The sequence below is a fragment of the Silene latifolia genome, chromosome Y (genome assembly GCF_048544455.1).
Source record: "Silene latifolia isolate original U9 population chromosome Y, ASM4854445v1, whole genome shotgun sequence".
NCBI classification, from domain to species: Eukaryota; Viridiplantae; Streptophyta; class Magnoliopsida; order Caryophyllales; family Caryophyllaceae; genus Silene; species Silene latifolia.
In genome coordinates, this window is record NC_133538.1 from 312,919,933 (window position 1) to 312,941,850 (window position 21,918).

Here is a 21,918-nt window from a genome sequence, read left to right on the forward strand (position 1 = left end):
CATATAAATTTACATTATCGTAAGAAGAAATATTTAATTACAAAAATTCCCATATTTTTTTTAGTGTATGATATTCACTAAATTACAAGACTACTTATTAATATTTTGAATAGTATGTCTTTGTACTAAGCAAATTGAGTGTCACACAAGAAAGTATATATATTCTACTATATACATATTTTAATTGAAAATGGAATAATTAATTACTATTATCTTCATCATCTATCATGCCTTGGAGAATTAATACCATAATTACCAAGCCTCTTTTGTAATTCATAATGTCTAACCCTATTATTACCACCATTTTGGTTCTTCTCCCTAATTTTGTTTACACTAATGTTCTTCTCTTCTTCCTTAGGCACCTCATACACAAAATGTGTAGGAATGTCCTTCATCTCCATTATCGACTCCAACGTCTTCACCGCGGTCCTCATGGTCGGCCTAGTCTTAGGTTGGTGGCTAAGACATTGGTACGCTAACATAGCGGCTATTTTTGCCCCTTGGGCCGAGTATTGGCCTTCGAGTCTTGGGTCCATGATCATATCAATTTTTCTAGGGTCCTTTAACATAGGTCTAGCCCATTCAACCAAGCTAAGTTTTCGTCTTGCCCGAGTTTTATCCATTGACCTTTTACCCGTTAACAATTCCAATAATGCTACTCCGAAACTGTAGACATCACTCATAATTGTCAAATGACCTGAAAATACACACATTATTAAAATGTTAGAACGCGAACAATTATAATTTGACACAACGAATGTTTATTATATTTTTAAAACTCGCGATTAATTAAGTTAATTACCTGTCATTACATATTCAGGAGCGACATAGCCTTTGGTGCCCATTATATGTTCTGTTGTAACATGGCTTTTATCTCCCTCAGGCCCATCTCTTGCAAACCCGAAATCAGACAGTTTTGCTTTAAAATCCTGAATTTCAAAAAATAATTAAGAAATTAATATTTCATGCATAAAGTATGAGCAAACATATAATTAACTAATTAATTAAGATTAATTAAAAAAAACTTACAGCATCTAAAAGAATATTAGCAGCCTTAAAATCCCTGAAAATCACAGGTTTACTTTCTTCATGAAGAAATGCAAGGCCTTTAGCTGCTCCTAGAGCAATTTTCATTCTTGTTAACCATGGTAATGCAACACTGCACCCTGCATTTTCCATTATATTTAAACATTATTAGTAAAACGATAATAAAAACACGGTTTTTTTTATAGTAAGTCTCCTGCAATATCGACTGTCTCATGTTAAATTAGAATAATTCGAGAAATAAAATTAAACTTACTTCTAAATAATTGGTTGTCCAAGTTGCCTCTAGCCATGTATTCATAAACAAGAACTCTTTGTTCATTTTCACAACAATAGCCTATCAACTTCACCAAATTAGGATGTCTCAACTGCCCAAGAAATATAACTTCTGCCTGAAACAAAAATAAAATAAAAATAAACATATATTAACAATAAAATTTAGTAAAAATAATATTTGTAAATATTACGTACTTTGTTCTATTTGGTTATATACGTTTTTCATAATATGTGAACAGAACTTTAAAAAAACGTATACAATCAAATAAATGAAAAATATAATATGGAATTATTGCTTACCAGCCATTCTTTATGGCCTTGTGGACCGTCCAAGTCTAAAACTTTAACAGCAACGGTTTGAGCCTTTAAACCGGGTCTAAATTTATCAGTAATAAACCCTTTATAAACCGCTCCAAATCCACCCTCACCAATAAAGTTACTTGAATAAGAGAAATTACTAGTAATGACTCTAAGCTCATCAAGTGTAAATGCATGGAGATACGACCCGAGTAACGAGTTTGATATATCATTCATCGATATTTCCGAGCCTCCATAGCTTAAGTCAGAAATCGATAACCTTTGGGGCGAATTTGGTACTACCTGAACGCGTTTGGGTTCGGGTTTTGTTTTTGTTTTTGTTTTGGTTGTCTTTGGTTTGAAGCAACTAGGTAAAATGGACTCCCATGTAACCCTTTTAGAAACCATATTAATTAACTTTGGCAAATTGTTGAATATTTAAGAATTTGTATTATTAAAGGAATAATTGGAAATGTTCTAATTTGATTTGCTAAAGTTTGAATTTTTTGTTGTTATGTTAAGAGTTGTTAAGAATGCACCTAATATATATAGAAGTATATGAGAAATGGGAACTTTGTGTGTAACATTGATGTTTCTAGGTTTGACTTTATCCTCCATAAAAGGGGCCACACTTGATTTTGGTGGGTTCCTAGCAATTATATACTTGTGGATTAAGTTGCTAAGTAAAATATAATTAAGGAAATAATTTATTTAAGAGAAATAATGTATTGGTTGCCCCTTTGAATTGCTACCAATGTGTGTGACCAACATAACATGTCATTCTCAACTAATGTCACTATTGTTTTGTTAATTGAATTGTCATGTGTTAAATTAAAAATGGACATTTTTTTTTTTTTGCAGATTATAAGGAAGTTCTTGTTTTATATGATCAACAGACCGATCAATAATATTATCAATAATAACATTATTCATACTGAATTTGTGGAAAAAAGTAGCACCATGTAAAGTCAGCCATTAGATAAAACATCGTCATCTCAATATCTTGAGATCTTGAAATCGGAATGAGAAAAGACTCGAAATATATAAAAGATCGTCTTAATAGCAGGATATTACAAATATTATTGAAATTGATATTTTTTTAACTTTTGATAAAAATGATCATCGCCTCAATTTTTGATTGAGATGATTATCGTGACGATGCTAACGAAGAGGAACACTTGCTTAGGTTCTATTGTGCATATACGGATAGTATAATAATGGATTAAACGTTTAGAGAGAAGGATGAAAAGTCCAAAGTGACATCAGGTTGAATGACGAATCCGTGTAAAAAATTGCATACTAGTTGTCTAACCGAGTATACATTAAAAAAATAAACATGTGTTTCACCAAACATTCCAAATGATTGAAGTTTTTGCACGTAAACTTCCATTAGTAATAGTACTATAGTACTATAACCTAAGTTCAATGACAAAATAGTGCACATGAATATGCTACTCATTATACAACTTACCTCGTATTGTAATATACTCCCTCCCATCCAAACCAAAGATAACACTTGCTTTTTGGCACTATTCATGGTCGTAGGGAATCTTTGATATAATTCTTAATCTATAAGACAAAATATAGTCATGTGAGATCTTGTTTGATTTAAAATATCAAACTTTTATAATTTTTAACAATGTGTAACTAAAGATATTCATGTTGCAAAACGTGTCTCGGCAAGTGTAATAAAGCAACTGTTACCTTTGGTTTGGATGGGAGGGAGTATACCATTTGTTGATTTGCATGTTGTATATATAATTTTCTATTCTTCTTTTTGTCTCTTTTACTTTTGTTAATTACGAAATTAATACGATGCATACGGAGTATTATAAAAACATTAGAAAGTTATACATCTAGTTAAACAGTGATCTACGGTAATTATTGTCTTACAGTATGAGACAGATTTTATACTATATTATTTGTGAGACGGTTAGTTGTTAAGTCTTAACCGTCTCAATTATTGATGAGTAATACTATATATTGACCTAGTTGTTATAATTAATACTCCGTATTTTATTATAAATAATAGGGCTACTTTTTCAATAATTTTAGTAAACGAAAGACAAGTTCAACTCTTATGGGCTGTGGCGTATTAACTACTCCTGTTACAAAATACAAAGTACTATGACTATGTCCTAGGTTTTAGCTACGGAGTAGTATATTTACCAAATAAACTTGCCTGATAATTTCATGACGTTAAATTTGAGTATTGCATGTTAACGACAAAAATAAATATTACTCCCTCGATTATTCATTATATACTCGTATATGTCATTTTAGAAAAAATGCACACCTATTAATGCAAAATGACGTATAAACAATAAAATTTTCAATCACCTAAAACGACATATATAAAGAATAATGGAGGGAGTAGTAATAGTATCTCTCCAAATGCAAAATGACAAGTTTTTAGTTACAGTACTTAATTACTTCCATACAATTGTCTAACCGCTGACGCATGTTATTGGAACTTTTTTTAGGGTTAGTGTTTACGGAGTACGGAGTACTTAATAACTTACTTGCAATTATCCGTATTTTAACCGAACTAATTCTGAACCGCCTCAGATAAACTTTACAACTAACCCTAATAACTTTAACCATCTTGATTCTTGAGGCCGTTTTATGATTATTTGTAATTAAATATGATCAGCAATGCTTTAAATACAAAGCCAACCTACAATAATACCCAGCCCGGCCTTGCCTCTCTAAAAAAAACAAGTGAATATAAAGTCTAAGATCGACCGTTCTAACTAATTGTATGTAAGTTCGTGGTACATAACAGAAGTCCCCTTATAATAAAAAGGAGTTAATTGAATCTATTGTCTATCGTTAGGATGCATCCGCCACTAGTTAATTATTAACTCATTTGTCTTAATTATTTGTTTTTCTTATTAAAAATATTTTATTGAAAGGCAAACAAATAATAAGACAGTAATAGTATCTTTTATGTACATATGAACGATCACAACCACAGTAGTGCGCCAACTCAACAAGCAATTAGTTCAAATCTAATTCAAACGAAAATGATTAATTCATGATCATTTGGCTTGAGAATATAACTAAATATATTTCATAAATTGTTAGTACAAACTAAATCCTAATCAGCTAGAGTACTATTAAATAATAATCCATTAATAATAATAATAATATAAATATACCCTCAAAAACAAAATAACAGCAAGATTAGAGCAAACATGCGACCGGTGGAAAACATAAATTATTAAATAGAACGGTTTCACAAATGAAGTCAAGTCAAAAGTAGATAACAGAAGTTTAACTAAAACACTTAATAAATTGGGGTAATATCTAATTAACTAAAAAACAGCTCTCCAAATCTCCAATAGAACTGCCCTATCACATAAGTGATAAGATGAGCATAATAACGAAAAAGCCCAAGTTTAAGACTTTAGTATATTGGACTCATGGTTTTATTTTTGATAATTTCATATCTTATAATGAAAACTAGCTTATTTTGATATGGAATAATATGAGTATTTTTAATGTTAACAATTGTATTCACACTATGTTATTCTTTATTTCAATATTTGATCATTCTTTTCGGTAATATATTAGGTTGTGAAATGTGAAACTACAATCGCAAACCGTATAGCAAAATAAAAAATCCAAAAAAAATTGTATTCTTATTTTAGGTTAATATCGTACTCTTAAGACAATCTCAAATCGAACATTGCAAGCAATTAAATCATGCTTAATGATCCTAAAAACATTAAAATTCAATCATTAGTTCATTAATTAATACGCTAATTAATCATTAGTCTACATAATTGCGATCGTGCTTTTAGATGTACATGGTCGGGCAAATACGGACATGTGTGTAACGGGAACGTTACATTCACAAACATCCGCGTATTTGTTAGAATTTGTTACAACGTACGGAGTATTTTGTTTGATATTTCTTGTCAGTTGTTGTTGTTGAAAAATCCTCAATCAAATCTTTAAAAACTTTAATTTTTTCTTGACGCAAATTATTAGGCCTCTTAGCACTTAAATTAAGTCTCTAAAGACTCGGAATTACCACATTGTTTGTTTGAAATATTTGCGTGTTTGATTAATTATAACTAGTTTTATGGCCCATGAAATTCACGGGATGTTTTGTTTTGAATATGATGTTTCTAGTGTTTTTAGTAATTGAAATTTTATAAAATATCAAAACATATAGTAAGCTCACCTTATGAATAAGTCATCATTGATTGCGTACTAAAATTACGGGCATTTACATGTTAACATAAATATCAAAGTCGATAAATTAAATAAGCCAAAGTAGGTGAATATTGCTATTTTTTTGAAGGTAAAATGATGAAAAAAATAAAAAAATACCAAAATAAAATATACATTTGAAAAAAAAGAAAAAAAAACTTCTAGTCATCTACGTTGATGTCGTCAATCTTGTAGTTAGTCTCCAATATATAGTTATTTAAGCAATCCTAGTATTTTACTTCTCTATATAGTCTTCTTTTTCCAACGAATCGACCCTATAATAAAAAAATAACTCAGTAATTAGTCTGAATTAACCAACAAAATAGTGAAATTTGTTTTACGCAATATTATCGTTATTAACTTAAGTTTCCTCGTAAATAGTGAAAGAAAAAGGGAATGAGAATGAAGTCGTAGAGATGTAAGTATATTAACCTTTGAATAGCTCAATTACATAAAAAGTAAATAAATTAGTTAATAATTTTAAAACCTTATACACTTAGCTTGATGTTAATAGAATGATAGAAAAGTTTAGTGATATATTTAGTTCTACTGACGATAGAGATAAGAAAAATTGTATCTTATTGTTCCGGGTGTAGATTTCGGAGCAGTATTGTTTACCACGTAAGCTTGGTGAATGGATGTCCTTCCTTGCTTTGACTCTTCCTTTCGGTCTCTCCTGAAACGATGAACAAACTGAGGGCTCGGCTTTGCACCGAGCGTACTCACTCCGACGCTCAAGTCAGTAAACTTAAAGGGATTAAGTTGTGTGTTACTTGACAAAGTATATTGTAGAGAGATAAGGAAGTTTATACCAGATGAATAGTGAGTTTTAGGTTAGATTGTGGATCCCCTTCTCAATGAGAGAAGTGGAGTATTTATAGACTTTCACCTTTTGTCACGTAGTGGCCAAGTGGCCAAGTGGCTAGCAGGTGGAAAGACTGTTCTACCCTCGGCCGAGGGACCCATGGCGAGCCTACCGACTCCATGCCGAGGGGTCTTGGATATGAGTACGCGGATATGTCTCCTACCGGTGATTGCCCAGTAGAGACCCAATGACCGCCCCGACAAAGTTGCGTCGGTTAGGCGGTCTAACATGTTGACTTGCTGTCTCTTGATCCTTGACCTTGCTCAATATGTTGACTCGGTCAGGGGGTGCAGAATATGCCCCATCACTTATAAATTTTAGCTTCCATCAAAAATATATAAAGAATTGAGAATGCGTTTTATAACTTTTGAGCATCCTTTTTTAATTATTATCAAAATTAATATAGGTGTAAATATGAATCAAGGTACATGACTTTTGGGCATCATTTTTCATTATTATGAAATTTAACATAAACATTAATAAGGAATAAAGAGAAATGGAATGTATAAGTTTTGCTTGATTATTATTATTGATGGGGCATATTCTGCACCCGCTGACCGAGTCAACATATTGAGCAAGGTCAAAGATCAAGAGACAGCAAGTCAACATGTTAGACCGCCTAACCGACGCAACCTGTCGGCCCACTGGGTCTCACTGGGCAACCGCCAAATGGGAGACATATCCGCGTACTCATATCCAAGACCCCTCGGCATGGAGTCAACAGGGCCCGCCGGCCTGCCATGGGTCCCTCGGCCGAGGGTAGAACAGACTTTCCACCTGCTACGCCACTTGGCCCACTTGGCCACTACGTGACAAAAGGTGAAAGTCTATAAATACTCCTCAACCCTCATTGAGGAAAGGATCCACAATCTAACCTAAAACTCACTATTTATCTGGTATAAACTCCCTTATCTCTCTACAATATACTTTGTCAAGTAACACACAACTTAATCCCTTTAAGTTCACTAACTTGAGCGTCGGAGTGAGTACGCTCGGTGCAAAGCCGAGCCCTCAGTTTGTTCATCGTTTCAGGAGAGACCAAGAGGAAGAGTCAAAGCAAGGAAAGACATCCATTCACCAAACTTGCGTGGTAAACAATACTGCTCTGGAATTACACCCGGAACAATTATTATAATTTCTTTTTTTATAAGATCCACTTTACAGGAGATTGATTTAAGATGTTGTCTTTTTTTTTTCTTTTAAAAAAATATGACATGTAATGATGATAGTTAGTTTTGCTTGCCTTTTAATTAGATTTATATATTTTATATTTAGATTATTGAGTTATAGATTTTTCTCATTATTATGAAAATTAATATAGACATAAATATGAAGCAAAGGAGAAATGGAATGTAAAAAGTTTGCTTTATTATTATTCTTTTTTTTTTTAACAAAATCCACTTTGCATGAGAGTGGTTTAGAAATTATCTTATGAAATTTTAAATATGATGTTCAGATAATGGTAAATAGTTTGGCTTACTTTTTAATTATAGATTATAGTTTTATAAATTCAATTATTATTCCATGCATGTCATATTGTCAATATAATTAAATAATCAATAAAAATGAATAAGAATTAACGGGGTGTGAAAATGTCATGTAAAATGAAATTGAATGTTCTAAGCTACCCTTTTAATTAGATAAAATAGATAGATTTCATGCAATGTTATTGATAATTTAGTATGCCATCTTCCTGCAATTTTAATACAAACACAAAAACAATAACTAAATAATATTCTTACTATTAATAAATTTAAAACATAATAAGGATAAAAAGCGAAAGAATTCATTTAATTATCTATGTATGTATACTTTACCTACCAACTTTTTGAATAAAAATGAAAATTAGGATTGTTATAATAGTTATATAGAAAACTTTTTGTTATTAATTATTGACTAATTTCAACAATTTATTCGAGGGAAGAGGAATAATTTTGTAAATTTAAAAGGGGATAAAAAAAAATATGATAACAACAAATTATAATGATGGTGAGAGAAAACCAAAAAACCATCCTATTAAATAAAAGAAATTAAAGGCTAAATAAATAAGTAGATTAATAACCAAATTTATGAAAGGAAAATAAAGAGTTTGTATTAATTTATTTTTTGTGTTTGTAATTAATATTTTAAAATTTTTTTTGTACTTATAAGTTATAAGCATGTGACAGTTTTAAAGATAACTTGTTAATACATAGTCTAGACTTTTATAATATTGTATAAATAAATAATCAATTAATCAATATAGATGAATTAGTATTTATCAATAAAAAATCGACATGTGGATTAAAATTAAATGTTTTAATTAGCCTTTTAACTATATTGTACAGATACAATTTTTTTTTCAACTTCATTTATTCTTCTTCGTTCTTAATTTCTTATGTATTCAGTTTTTTTATTTCGAATACATATAATACCACTCCATATGAAATATCTTGAAATTATTAACTTATAGTTAATGCGTATGTTTTTATTTTAGTTTTTTTTTTTTGAGTTAATTAAGTTAAAGCTAATGGATTATGGATGGATTTTTAAAAGAAATAAGTGAATTAAATTAATGCATCATAATAATAAATTGATAATCCATATCATATTAGTTTGCCATGTCACATTGTTATTTTGTACGTGGCTTTTTTTCATCCCATGTGGCATTGTCTACGTGACATTTTTAGGCTAGCCTTTTAATAATATTTTATAGATTGGTCGATTAGACTTTTTAAAGACTTAATTTCAAATTTTAACATTGTTTAAATTTGAACAATTATAATTCGAAAGATATACAATTGAATTGCTTTGGTCTATGATGGGGCATATTCTGCACCCGCTGACCGAGTCAACATATTGAGCAAGGTCAAAGCTAAAAGACAGCAAGTCAACGTATTAACAGCCTAACCGACAAAGCCTGTCGGCCTGTCACTTGGGTCTCGGCTCGGCAACTAGCCGACCGAGAGGCATATCCGTGTACTCACATCCAGTCCCCTCGGCATGGAGTCAACCAGGTCTGCCGGTCTGTCATGGGTCCCTCGGCCGAGGGTAAGATAGTCTTTCCACCTGCTAGCCACTTGGCCACTACGTGACAAAAGGTGAAAGTCTATAAATACTCCACTTCTCTCATTGAGAAAAGGATCCGAAAATCATCTTAATCTGGTATAAACTCCCTTATCTCTCTACAATATACTTTGCCAAGTTAATACACAACTTATCTCTTTAAGTTACTTACTTGAGCGTCGTAGTGAGTACGCTCGGTACCAAGCCGAGCCCTCAGTTTGTTTATCTTTACAGGAGAGAGCGAAAGGAAGAGACAAGCAACGACGTCATTCTACAAGCTTAAGTGGCCATAATCCTGCTCCGGAATTACACCCGGAACAATTGGCACCGTCTGTGGGGAGATACTAAAAGCTAGTCACCTACCTTACAAAAAAAAGAAAAAAGAAAAACCATTCAGCGAGCTAAGAAGATGTCAAAGCAACAAGAAACTGTGAGTGAAGGAACTGCATTCTTCCAGGATGACACGTTCCGTAATTCTGAGATCGGGCAGTCCCCCACCGGCCGAGTCACTGAACCGGCGTACGGGATGCCAAAAGAGCCAGAAACACCGCTGCCTACCGGCCAAGTCATTGTCATGGGACATGTGGTCGATGCAGCCAAACTAAAGCTATTTCTGGACCTGATGGGTAGTACGTCGATCACCCCCGTCACGACGACGGTGACGGCAGCGCATCCACAGGTGACCAGGGCCCATAAAGTGACTCCGAACAACTTGACCGGAGCGATACAAGGAGCTGGGCATGCTAGGACGCCAGCAGAGCCCGTGGTGCCAGTGGCAGACCTGAGTCCTTCCCCCACTCGCGGGAGGACAGCGTCGACGCGGCAACAACGAGGCCACCCCCGAAGGAATGAAAGAAGTCCGACTCTCCAAAGTCGGACAACAAGAAGCCCTTCCCGCCAAAGGGAGAGAAGCCGGACTAAGGTTGCGAGGAGCCGATCGCCGCGTGTCATTCGACACGTGGTCAGACAGACCCTCAGTGCCTATGTCCTCAAAGTCCCTGTGCCGACTAAGCTGAAGTTGCCGCCCTTATCATACAAAGGGGATAGCGACCCAACCGACCATGCCGAGGCTTTCGAGTCGTACATGTCGGTATGGGAGCAGCCTGATGAGGTGTGGTGCCGAGTCTTCCCAACGACCCTGCATGGGATGACTCAGAGTTGGTACAAGGGGCTACCTAATGGCTCGGTATACTGTTATGCCAACCTAAGAGACAATTTCATAGCCTAGTATGCTTGCAATAAGAGAAGGGCCGTGGAAACATCAGATCTCCTCACTATCCGACAGGGGGAGGACGAGTCCCTCCGAAGCTACGTGAAGAGATTCGACGCCAAGGTTCAAGTGATCCGTGAGTGAACACCGAATCGGCGGCCTTCGACTGATGAAAGGCCTCCCGAAAGGCGAGTTCAAAAATGAGCTGATCAAGTGTGAAGACCTCAACCTAGACTCCGCCAGAAAGATGGCCGACCGAGCCGTAAAGGTGGAGGACTATCACAAAACCTGGGTAGGCCACAGTGAAGCTGGGCACCCAGAGAGGAAGAGCCGCCGGGACAACATAGATGAAAGCCGCCGTGACGGGAATAGGTCACGGCCTGAGAGATTTAATAGAAATTGAAAGACTCGGCGGGCGCCGGGGGGAGTTCGGGACCGTACAACCAGAAGCGGTACAGTAGTCTCACCCCCTGGTCGCCTCTCCGGCCGAGGTCTTTACCCTAAGCAAGAATGATGGACAGAAGTGGGCAAGGCCCCCCAAGGCGAGGGGGGACGGTGACGCAAGCCAGTTTTGAGAGTACCAAGGCCACACCGGCCACAAAACTGACAACTGCCGACATCTGAGGGACGCCATCGAAGAGCTGATCCGAAAGGGGAGCCTCAGCAAGTATGTAGTTGGAGGCCCAGGAGCAAGCGCCGATGGGGCGAATAGAAAATTAGTATTCCAACGGATGGGAGTGATCCAGGTTGTCATCGGGGGAAACGAGAACGGTGGGTCAGCTAATGGGCACAAACGGCACCTGAATGAGTTATACCAGGCCATTAACTTTGTGCCCAAAACAGCGATCCCCGCTTCCACCATCCCCGATATAACCATTGGGAAGAAGGACTACGAGGGAGTCGTCGCCCCGCACAGCGACCCGCTTGTAGTCCACCTGGATATAGCCAACCACTTGGTCAAAAGGTGCCTGATTGACACAGGCGCCTACACGAACATCATGTTCAGGGAGTGCTTTCTTAATCTCGGTCTGAAGATTGGAGACATGAGCCCCTGCGCTAACCCGCTATACAGCTTCTCTGGGGCCGACCTAGTACCCCCGGGTCAATCGATCAGGTGATGTTCGGCCAAGCGGACGCGGCTAAAAATGTTCTATCTGAGTTCGTGGTTATTGATGGTTCGTCTGCCTACAATGTTCTCATAGGCCGAGTCACTTTGAGCGACGCCGATGCAGTGATGTCCATCCGGGCCCTGACATTGATGTACGTCTCGGACCGGGGGGAAGCACAAAAGCTCGTCTCAAAGGACGAGAGAGATTAAATAGTCAACATCCAAGTGTCTGCCAGGGGGTGCAACATGCAATCCCTCAAAGTGGCGAAGAAGTCGGAGAAAGGGAAGAGCCCATCCTTGTAGCAGAAGGGCGACCCGATGAACACTAACGTCGGCATGGTCGAAGGAGCCGAGACCAAGGAAGTGGAAATTGACCCAGGGCGCACCGTAATCGCTTGCCGGTGTCGGCACTGAGCCAAAATTCGTAGCCGATCTCCTAGACCTGTGAGGAAGAACAAAGATGTCTTCGCATACTCGGTGCCGACATGCCGGGCGTGAGCCGGGAGGTGATCGTTCACAAGCTGAACGTACTCTCCACCACTCGGCCTGTCAAGCAGAAGATGAGGAACTCCTCGGCCGAGAAGGATGAGGCCATCAAAGCTGAAGTAGACAAATTATTAGCGGCGGGCTTTATCATGCCTTGTACTTACCCTGAGTGGCTAGCAAATGTTGTAATGGTGAGGAAGTCGTCAGGGGCGTGGAGGATGTGTGTTGATTTTACTAATCTTAATAAAGTGTGCCCTAAAGATTGCTATCCCTTGCCTCGAATAGATAGTTTAATTGACGCCACGGCAGGCTAAACTATGCTAAGCCTGCTAGACGCCTTCTCAGGGTATCATCAGGTATTCATGGCCGAGGAAGACATGCCTAAATGCGCATTCATCACCATTCATGGCACATACATGTATAAAATGATGCCGTTCGGTTTGAAGAACGCTGGCGCAACTTACACTAGGTTGGTGGACAAAGTGTTTCAAGATAAAAAAGGGCGAAACATCGAGGCTTACGTCGACGATGCTATTGTAAAAAGCAATTCTGACAGCGAGCACTTGGCCGATTTGAGCGAAACATTTTGTTCACTAAGGAAATATAAGATGAAGCTTAACCCAATGAAATGCAACTTCGGTGTCCGGGCCGGCAAGTTCCTCGACGTGCTTGTCAGCGTCAGGGGAATTTATGCCAATCCAGAGAAAGTCCAAGCAATACTAGACCTACCGGAGCCGAGAAATCGAAAAGGGGTTATGATGCTGACCGGAATGATGGAGGCTCTCGCCCGCTTCATCTCCCTGTCGGCCGACAAGAGCACTCCGTTCTTTAAAGTGCTGAAAGGGAATAAAAACTTTAGCTGGGGAGGAGGAACAGAGCACGGCTTTCAAACAACTGAAAGCCCACCTTCTGACACTACCGACCCTGTCCAGGCCGACGCTGGGGGAGACGCTATATCTATACTTAGCGATTACCTCCGCACGGTCCATCTTAGTAATCGTCGGGGAAGAAAATAAGCGAATACCCAATCTACTTTATCAGCCATACACTGCTGGCCGCCGAAAGAAATTACCCACTGATCGAAAAAGCAGCCTTCGCCGTCGTCGTTGCCGCAAGGAAGCTAAAACCCTACTTCGACGCACATCCCATGACGGTCTTAACCGACCAGCCATTGGAGAAAGCATTGGAAAAATTCGAAAAATCCGGCAGACTTATCAAATGGGCGGTGGAGCTCTCCGGCTTTGGCATTCAGTACAAGCCGAGGCCTTCGATAAATGGGCAAGCGCTTGCAGACTTCCTGGCTGAGTGCACATATCAAGAAGAATCACAACCCGGCGTGTGGGAAGTGTATACCGACGGGTCCTCCACGGCGAACAGCTCAGGAGCCGGCATCCTTATCATCAGCCCTAACGGAAACGAGTTTGAGTACGCCTTGAAGTTTTCCTTCTCGGCCTCAAACAACAAATCCGAATATGAAGCGGTGATAACTGGAGTCGAGTTAGCTAGAGCTGCCGGGGCGGAACACATTGTGTTGAAGACAGACTCGCTCTTAGTGACTAATCAAATCCGAGGGGAGTATGAGGCTCGAGACGATGGGATGGTAAGGTACCTGGAGAGGGTAAAAGCCGACACCTCAAAGTTGAAATCTTTCCAAATACAGTACATCCCCAGGTCTGAGAACAACCGAGCCGACGCTCTCGCAAAACTTGTCAGTTCAAGCATCAAGAATGTCAGTCGAACCGTGCTGGTGGATGTCAGAAATGCCAAAAGCATCACTGAGACCGTCGGCATGGTGGGCGACATCGAAGCCGAGACGACGTGGATGACTCCGATAATGAAATACAAGCTGACAAAAGAGTTGCCGGAGGACCGCAGTCTGTCTCAAAAGATAAGAAGGATCGGCTGCAAGGTACTTGGTGTTCGAAGGAGAATTGTACTGTAAGGTCCGTAATAAGGCCACTCTTGAAATGTGTCGGTCCAGCCGACGCGAGCTCATACTTGAGAGAGATTCACGAAGGCATCTACGGACATCACATGGGGGCGAGAACGCTAGCCCACAAAGCTCTCCGAGCCGGCTACTTACGCCTACCATGCTTTGAAAGATTCCAGGGCAAAACCCGTATGCAAGAATTGCCGGATGCATGCTCCGTGTACATGCACCTTCCCGAGACCCGCAACCAGCATTTAGTCCCCTACCATTTGCACAAAGGGGGGATGGATTTATTAGGACCATTTCCGACGGCCTCCGGAGGAAGGAAGTACCTGATTGTCGCCGTTGACTACTTCACCAAATGGGTTGAGGCTGTCGCGGTACCTGCTAAGACCACGGCGGCCGTAAGAAAGGTGATTTGGGATAACGTCATAACTCGTTTTGGGTTACCCCAAGTCATTGTATTCAACCATGGCCGAGAGTTTTGGAGCGACATGGTAATGAATTGGTTGGAAGAGCTCGGTATCAAATTTGCATACTCCTCCGTCCGCACCCTCGTAGCAACGGGCGGAGGCGCTAATAAAAAACAATACTGAACGGGTTGAAAAAGAAGGTTGAAGATCTAAAAGGAAGATGGGCTGATGAACTACCCGGCCCCGTGGTCACTTCGAACCACGGAAAAAGAAGCAACAGGGTACAGTCCATTCCACCTAGTCTATGGGTCTGAGGCCGTCCTGCCAATTGAAGCAGCGGTGCCAACATTCAGAACACAAACCTTTGACCCAGTCGAAAATGAGGAAGGCCTGAGAGCCTCCCTAGACCCGGTCGAAGAGAGTCGAGATACGGCACGGCTCAACTTGGCAGTATATCAAAACCGAATGAGAAGAGCATACAACCGTAGGGTCCACAAAAGGGACTTAAGAGTAGGAGATCTAGTCCTGAGAAAGTCGGCCGCAACAAACAAAGGAAACATCCATGGTAAAATGACGGCCAACTGGGAAGGACCCTACAAGGTGGTTGAAGAAATGAGGTCGGGGACATACCGGCTGACAGACATGGAGGGTATGCCTCTAATGAGCCACTGGAACACGGACAATCTTAGGAAGTATTTCGTATAGCGGCGGAGGTGTCCGGGACCGTTGTGGGCACCCCAACGCGTGATTATATCTTATGAAGAGTGATCCAAGTTTTCCATCGAAATGCTTGTCCCCTCCGTAGTCGTACCAAAGTAGACGCCACGGCCAAAGTCGGGCAGTCACTAGTAGACGCCACGGCCAAAGCCGGGCAGTCACTACAATGGCAGTTGATACTCGCGAAAGCGACCAACATGCTTAAGAACGTATAAGTACAGTTGAGAAACGCAACTGATCGCCTCGCCAATCCGGGAGTGGCAGAGGAAGCGATCAATATGTCTATAGATATGAATGTAGTCGAGCCGTAACTTCGATTGCCTCGGCCAAAGCCGGGAGTGACGGGGAAACGACCGATATGCTAACATGTTTACAACAGCAGTTGGGAAGCGCAAATCTGACCGCCTCGGCCAAAGCCGGGAGTGGAGTAGGAAGCGACCGACATGCCAACATGTTGCTAAGCAGATTGGGAAACGTGAACCTTGCTACCTCGGCCTGTTCAGGTGCAGCAAGGGACACGACCAATATGCTAAAAACGTTTAAGTACAGTTGAGATACGCAATCTAACTGCCTCGGCCAAGCCAAAGGTAAAAACGAAAAAGCGCTCAATATGTTTAAAAACGTAAAAAGACAACTGAATGGAGGATGAGATCAAAGCCTCGGCCAAGCCAAAGGCAAATAAACAAACTTTATTAAAAATGTTTACAAGTGAGGCAAAACAAAGTCGACGGCCGTCCCCATAGGGATAGCCTAAACACAACCTACCAAAGTTTAACAAAAAAGAAGGAACAACAAAAGATTACAACATTAAGACTTGAAGCGCCAAAAGGATGGCAGGGAGGAAAGGCTCAATAGTTGGCCCCCGAACAGCTGAAGCTGTCCGAAGGGCCGGGTGAATCTGGTGACGACCGCCCGTCTCCCTATGCTTGTTGCTGCTCGCCACCGGCAGCAGTAGCAGCGTCACCAACGGTGGGCGGCCTAGAGGACGGCTTGGCAGCTTCACTTGCCTTTGCCCTCTCAGCCTCCTCTCTGGCCTCCTTCACCTTATCATCCTAGGCCGCCTTGGCCGCAGCTTCCTGAGTAGATTTCGCCGCCTTCGCCTCGGCCGCGGCCTTGGCCTCCGCAGCAGCCGCCTTCTCATCCAGAAGCCTGTCAAAATCTTGCCATGGGAAGGTGCCTTCAGGAAGGAGCTCTTTGATCGCATCCCTGGTAGCATCTTCAGCTTGGTCCCGGTACTGGGCACACATGTCAGGGATGATGACGGTTTTCAGCATCTCAATATCCTTCTCCCTCTGAGCAAGGATAGCCTTTGTGCCCTTGTGCTCCTTCGCCTCGGCCGAATGCAGGGACTTCCATCTTTCCCTCTGCTCAACCATGTCCTTATAGCCGCCCTCAAATTTGTTTCTCTCCTCCCGCAGCTTAGCGGCATCAGCCAACGCAGCCTCAACCTTGGCTCTCTCAGCCAGGACCACCTTCTCGGCCTCCTCCTTAAGCTTTCGCTCGAAGGAAGTCTTTCATGGTGGCCAGGAAGTCCCTCTTCGTCCTCTCGGCCTCCTTCTTAGCAGTGGCAAGCTCAAGCCTAAGCCGTTCGAGCGTAGGGGCAGTTTGAGCCACGAGCTTTTCTTGCTCGATAAGTTGAGTGCCGGCTAGTTCAACCCACTTCACCAGCCTCTTGGCCAACCTTATGCCGTCCGCCCTGAGCTGAACGGGGGAAACCTTCTCGGATGAGGAGTCGGCGGTGACATTTTTATCGCCCATCTGTACAGGCTGCTTCTCCAATTGCCGTTCAGTGAGAACGACAGCCGGCGACGGCTGATCTATAAAAAACCCAGACAAAGCATCCATGTCAACATTCATTGACATATCAAAAAGCCCGTCATCAGGAATGCCTAAAGAACCTGCTAAATCCGAGCCATGGGTTAGATCCGTACCAGTCTTAGCCTTCTTGGACAGAGGGCCTGGCCCCCTTTTCTTTCCCCGCCTCGAATAACGAAGAAGAGCGGATGTTTCTTTCCTCTTACCAGAGGGAGGAGGACCCTCCAGAACGGTGACGTCCTCATCAACATTGACGACCACCTCATCCTTTTGGACTGCGGGGATTAGAGATCGAGTGGGGGTTGACGTCGTAGCCGCCTTAGACGTTGTTTTTGGTCTCCGGCGCGGCACGTTACCGCCAATCTCCGCTTGAGTCGCCGCCACATCCATTGCCTTCATCGCCTGCTCCATGAGTTCGTGAGGGGCCGGTCTGCGATCACGTGGCGCGACCTTATGGTGCAGCTCAACAACTCTCCCGTCCCGGTCAAGTCCCAACTTGTTTACAATGGAGACGGAGAGATCTCGGCCAAATCGATCTGCAAGAAACAAAGTCAACAGTTAAGCAAAGGAAGTAAACCAAGGCTCAAATACAGAAGCATAAAAAGCAAAGGTGGGCCTCACACCGACCCCACTCACCCTGGCTGAGGGCCGGTATGAGGCCGACGTGGCAAAGCAAACTCATCTTGAAGGACGATCTGCGTCGGAGGCATCCATCCCTTCGGCGTGCCATCCTCTCGGCCTCGAATGTGCTCATTGCCCGCATTTCGTCGTCCTTAAGATAGACCTTCTTGGCGTCCATCTTAATCTTATTACGGAGACATATCTTTCATGCTCCCCCGACTCTCACACCGCAAATTGACGCGCGCCGAAGGACCGGGCAAAGGTGGATAGTCCTCCGGAACCTCGACATATACCCACCGCCCCTTCCAGTCTTTGCAAGATGTCAGCTTGGAAACGGTGACATAACCCGGCTCGGTCTGCACGCTGTACCACCCCGAGCCGCCTAGGGTAGTCTGCCGAAGATGGTGAAGCCGGCGGAAAAGGTTCACCGTTGGGGCCTCCCCTTTAAAAAGACAAAGACATACAAAGCCAATAATCGTCCTAATGGCCAACGGATGCAGTTGTGCCACGGCGACATTCATGGCTTTAATTATGGCCGCGACGTGTTCATTAAGAGGAAATCGGAGCCCATACTCCAGATGCCTAATATATACACCTATACAGCCTTCGGGAGGGCAACAGACTGCCTGATCACCCTCAGGGACAATGATTCTATACCCCCTGCCGAAGGAGTAATGGTCTTCAAAAAGTTCAGGCCCGGAGACACTAGCGAACTTGTTCGTCCAAACACGATCGGGTTTAATCGAGCAGGCTTCGCCGTGCCACAAGAAATGCGGCCTCTCTACATCAGAATGGGTCTTTTCCTCATCATCATCATCATCAAAATCCTCCAAAATTTTCTCATCAATTTCAGGAGAAGGCGACAAGCGCCCCCGAACCCTATCGGGGTGACAACCAGTGGCTCCTGTTCATCAGGATGCGGCGGTTCGCCCCCCGGAGTAGAGGTACTTGCGAGCATCGGCAGCATCATGGTGGCAATAATTAATTAACAAATAAAAGTTGGGGAAGAATTTTTTTGTTTACCTTGGAAGAAAGTGTTACGCCGAGTAACGCTTCAAAAATTAGAGAGAAGTTTCTTCGAAAAAACTAGAGAGAGGAAATTTTTTGAGAAAAAGAAGTTTGTAGGTCAAAATGAGGGGCATACTGCTCTATTTATAGAGCAAAGCCCATTCAGTGGACCAATCAGAGCAAAGCCCATGAAGCGTCCACCAATCAAGACACCAGGCCACGTGTCAAGCATGCGACCACGGAATGTCAATCGACATACAAGAACAAATATTCTTCGACACGCTCCTTGGTATCTACTTGCTAACGGCCACTTATCAACCAAGCTTGGCAAAGACCGGGGGCAATCAAAAGCACACGGCACTCTCAACCTTGGTCTCGGCCAGCGCCATTTTCTTTTCCACATTGGATGTCCATTACACAACCATGTGGAGGGGGGATATGGTACGGCCTGAACAGAACCAAGCCGAGGAAGAAGATCGACATGCGCAGAATACGCTCAACACTCATCGAAGGTCCATACCACGGCATAGACTACGCTGGGGGCAAATTGATGGGGCATATTCTGCACCCGCTGACCGAGTCAACATATTGAGCAAGGTCAAAGCTAAAAGACAAAGAAGTCAACGTATTAATGACTTAACCGGCAAAGCCCGTTTCGGCTGTCACTGGGTCTCGGCTCGAACTAGCCGCCGAGAGGCATATCCGTATACTCACATCCAGTCCCCTCGGCATGGAGTCAACCAGCCTGCCCGCCTGTCATGGGTCCCTCGGCCGAGGGTAAGATAGTCTTTCCACCTGCTAGCCACTTGGCCACTACGTGACAAAAGGTGAAAGTCTATAAATACTCCACTTCTCTCATTGAGAAAAGGATCCGAAAATCATCTTAATCTGGTATAAACTCCCTTATCTCTCTACAATATACTTTGCCAAGTTAACACACAACTTATCTCTTTAAGTTTACTGACTTGAGCGTCGGAGTGAGTACGCTCGGTACCAAGCCGAGCCCTCAGTTTGTTCATCTTTACAGGAGAGAGCGAAAGGAAGAGACAAGCAACGACGTCATTCTACAAGCTTAAGTGGTCATAATCCTGCTTCGGAATTACACCCGGAACAGTCTATATATTGTCAATTTGTCATCATGGTATGTAAAGGTATATATAATTTTCTTGGAAAGTATTTGAATGATCACGATCAAGGGTAAAGAGTTTTTAGTAAGGTAGGTTTTGATGGCACCCTCAATCGGAATTTGGTTATTCACCACGTATGAGGATCCATGTTGAACGTTTATGGCTGAATGGTTAATTAAAATCCCCCAATTTAATTCACAATTGGCGAATTCGTATGTTCAATTCCTATTATATGCACGCCAATGGAACCCTCCAATAAATTTGGCTATGTATCAATGAAATCTCATTACTCATATTATTAGCAAAATTGCAAATTCTTTTTGGTGAATTTAAGGGTATCAGATCATGAAATATAAGTCAGGATTCTAATTTGTTACTCGATCAATATCTTATTTGAATATATTTGTATAGTATCATCAAAATACTGATGACAAATTTATATTTTTCCGTCCTAATCATTTATAATCTACTCAAACATATGAACTCTGAGCTATAAAATTGGACGAGTAAGAACGATACTTATATCCTATATTACTTCGACTCCTCATACTTGAAATAAATATATGACACTTAAATACCTTATTTTAAATCAAAGTGTCCATATCGTCATAGATATAATCGAGTCCGACACTTCAACAAACACTTGTGCCCGATACTTCGATTTTAAATAAATAAATAATACGGAGTAAACACAATGATACATATTGATTAGTACTTTGGTCAACATATGTAATGTAATAATTAATTCACAATGCATTGAAAGTCCAACCAATTAATATGGCAACAATGATCAATTACACCCGTATTAACCAGGATAAAAATATTGTATTTACTTATATAGTAAATCACCATAGCCAACATGTACTTAAACAAAAATATCATCACCCATAAAAGATGATGGATATTGCTTGCAACACACTCAATATGAGTACTTATAAGATAAAGGGTAAGACCATACCTTGTGATAATAGTTTTATACCATTCTTTTATAAATTTTCTACCACAACCATGACATTGCAGCCCATTTGAAGAATGGTAGATGACTTAATCTGCTCCTGGCTCCAACTACAAAGTTGTACCCCTTCTTATTAGCTTTCCAACGCCATATTACACGACTCAAACGAAGGTCTAGAGATCGAGTTATGGCCAAAATACCGAAGAGCTGTCTCACCTTCCGCGGACATAATTTTAGACACGAAAACACAATAATTTTGCCTATAGAAATAATCTCCAATGACAAGAATGATAACACAACAACAATAATACTGACAAAAATTCGTTTCTCAATTGTTGAAAAACAAACGAAAATAACAAACACAACAAAGATCGAAAGTTCGAATAATCGATTTAGATTGAAGGAAATATGAACTTATCTGATCGATGTAACCTTAATCGAGACGCCGTGTAAGACACGCCCTAAATCGTTAGACCCCACTCACAGGTGCTCCTTGGGTTCCGTGGTCACCGATTCCAGGGTTAACGCCTCCTTCCGCACAATGTTGCACACCAAGGGCGGAAGCGGAACTGTTCTCGATAGAAAAGGACGAAATAGAGAAGAAGAATTTTGTAGTTTTTCTGTGTGTATAAAACTGAGGAGGTAGAGGATTTATATAGTAGCCAAGAGGCTCCTCCAACAGTCGGAAATTGAATGCCATTAATTCTGCAATTTAATTGCCATAAATCGTGTAATGAATTGTATTGATTGCGGAATAAAATCTCAACATGACTATAAAAA

At 41.0% G+C, this 21,918-nt stretch overlaps 1 protein-coding gene across 1 annotated transcript; it reads right to left on the reverse strand.

The window, feature by feature from the left end:
- On the reverse strand, positions 1-2,136 carry LOC141627323 (serine/threonine-protein kinase RIPK-like). Its single transcript, XM_074440637.1, has 5 exons — positions 1,621-2,136; positions 1,301-1,436; positions 1,030-1,166; positions 803-929; positions 1-697 (listed from the first exon to the last, which is right to left on the reverse strand). The coding sequence occupies exons 1-5, from the start codon at positions 2,023-2,025 to the stop codon at positions 219-221; spliced, it is 1,284 nt and encodes a 427-aa protein (XP_074296738.1). The 5' UTR covers positions 2,026-2,136; the 3' UTR covers positions 1-218.
- Positions 2,137-21,918: the final 19,782 nt, after the last annotated feature.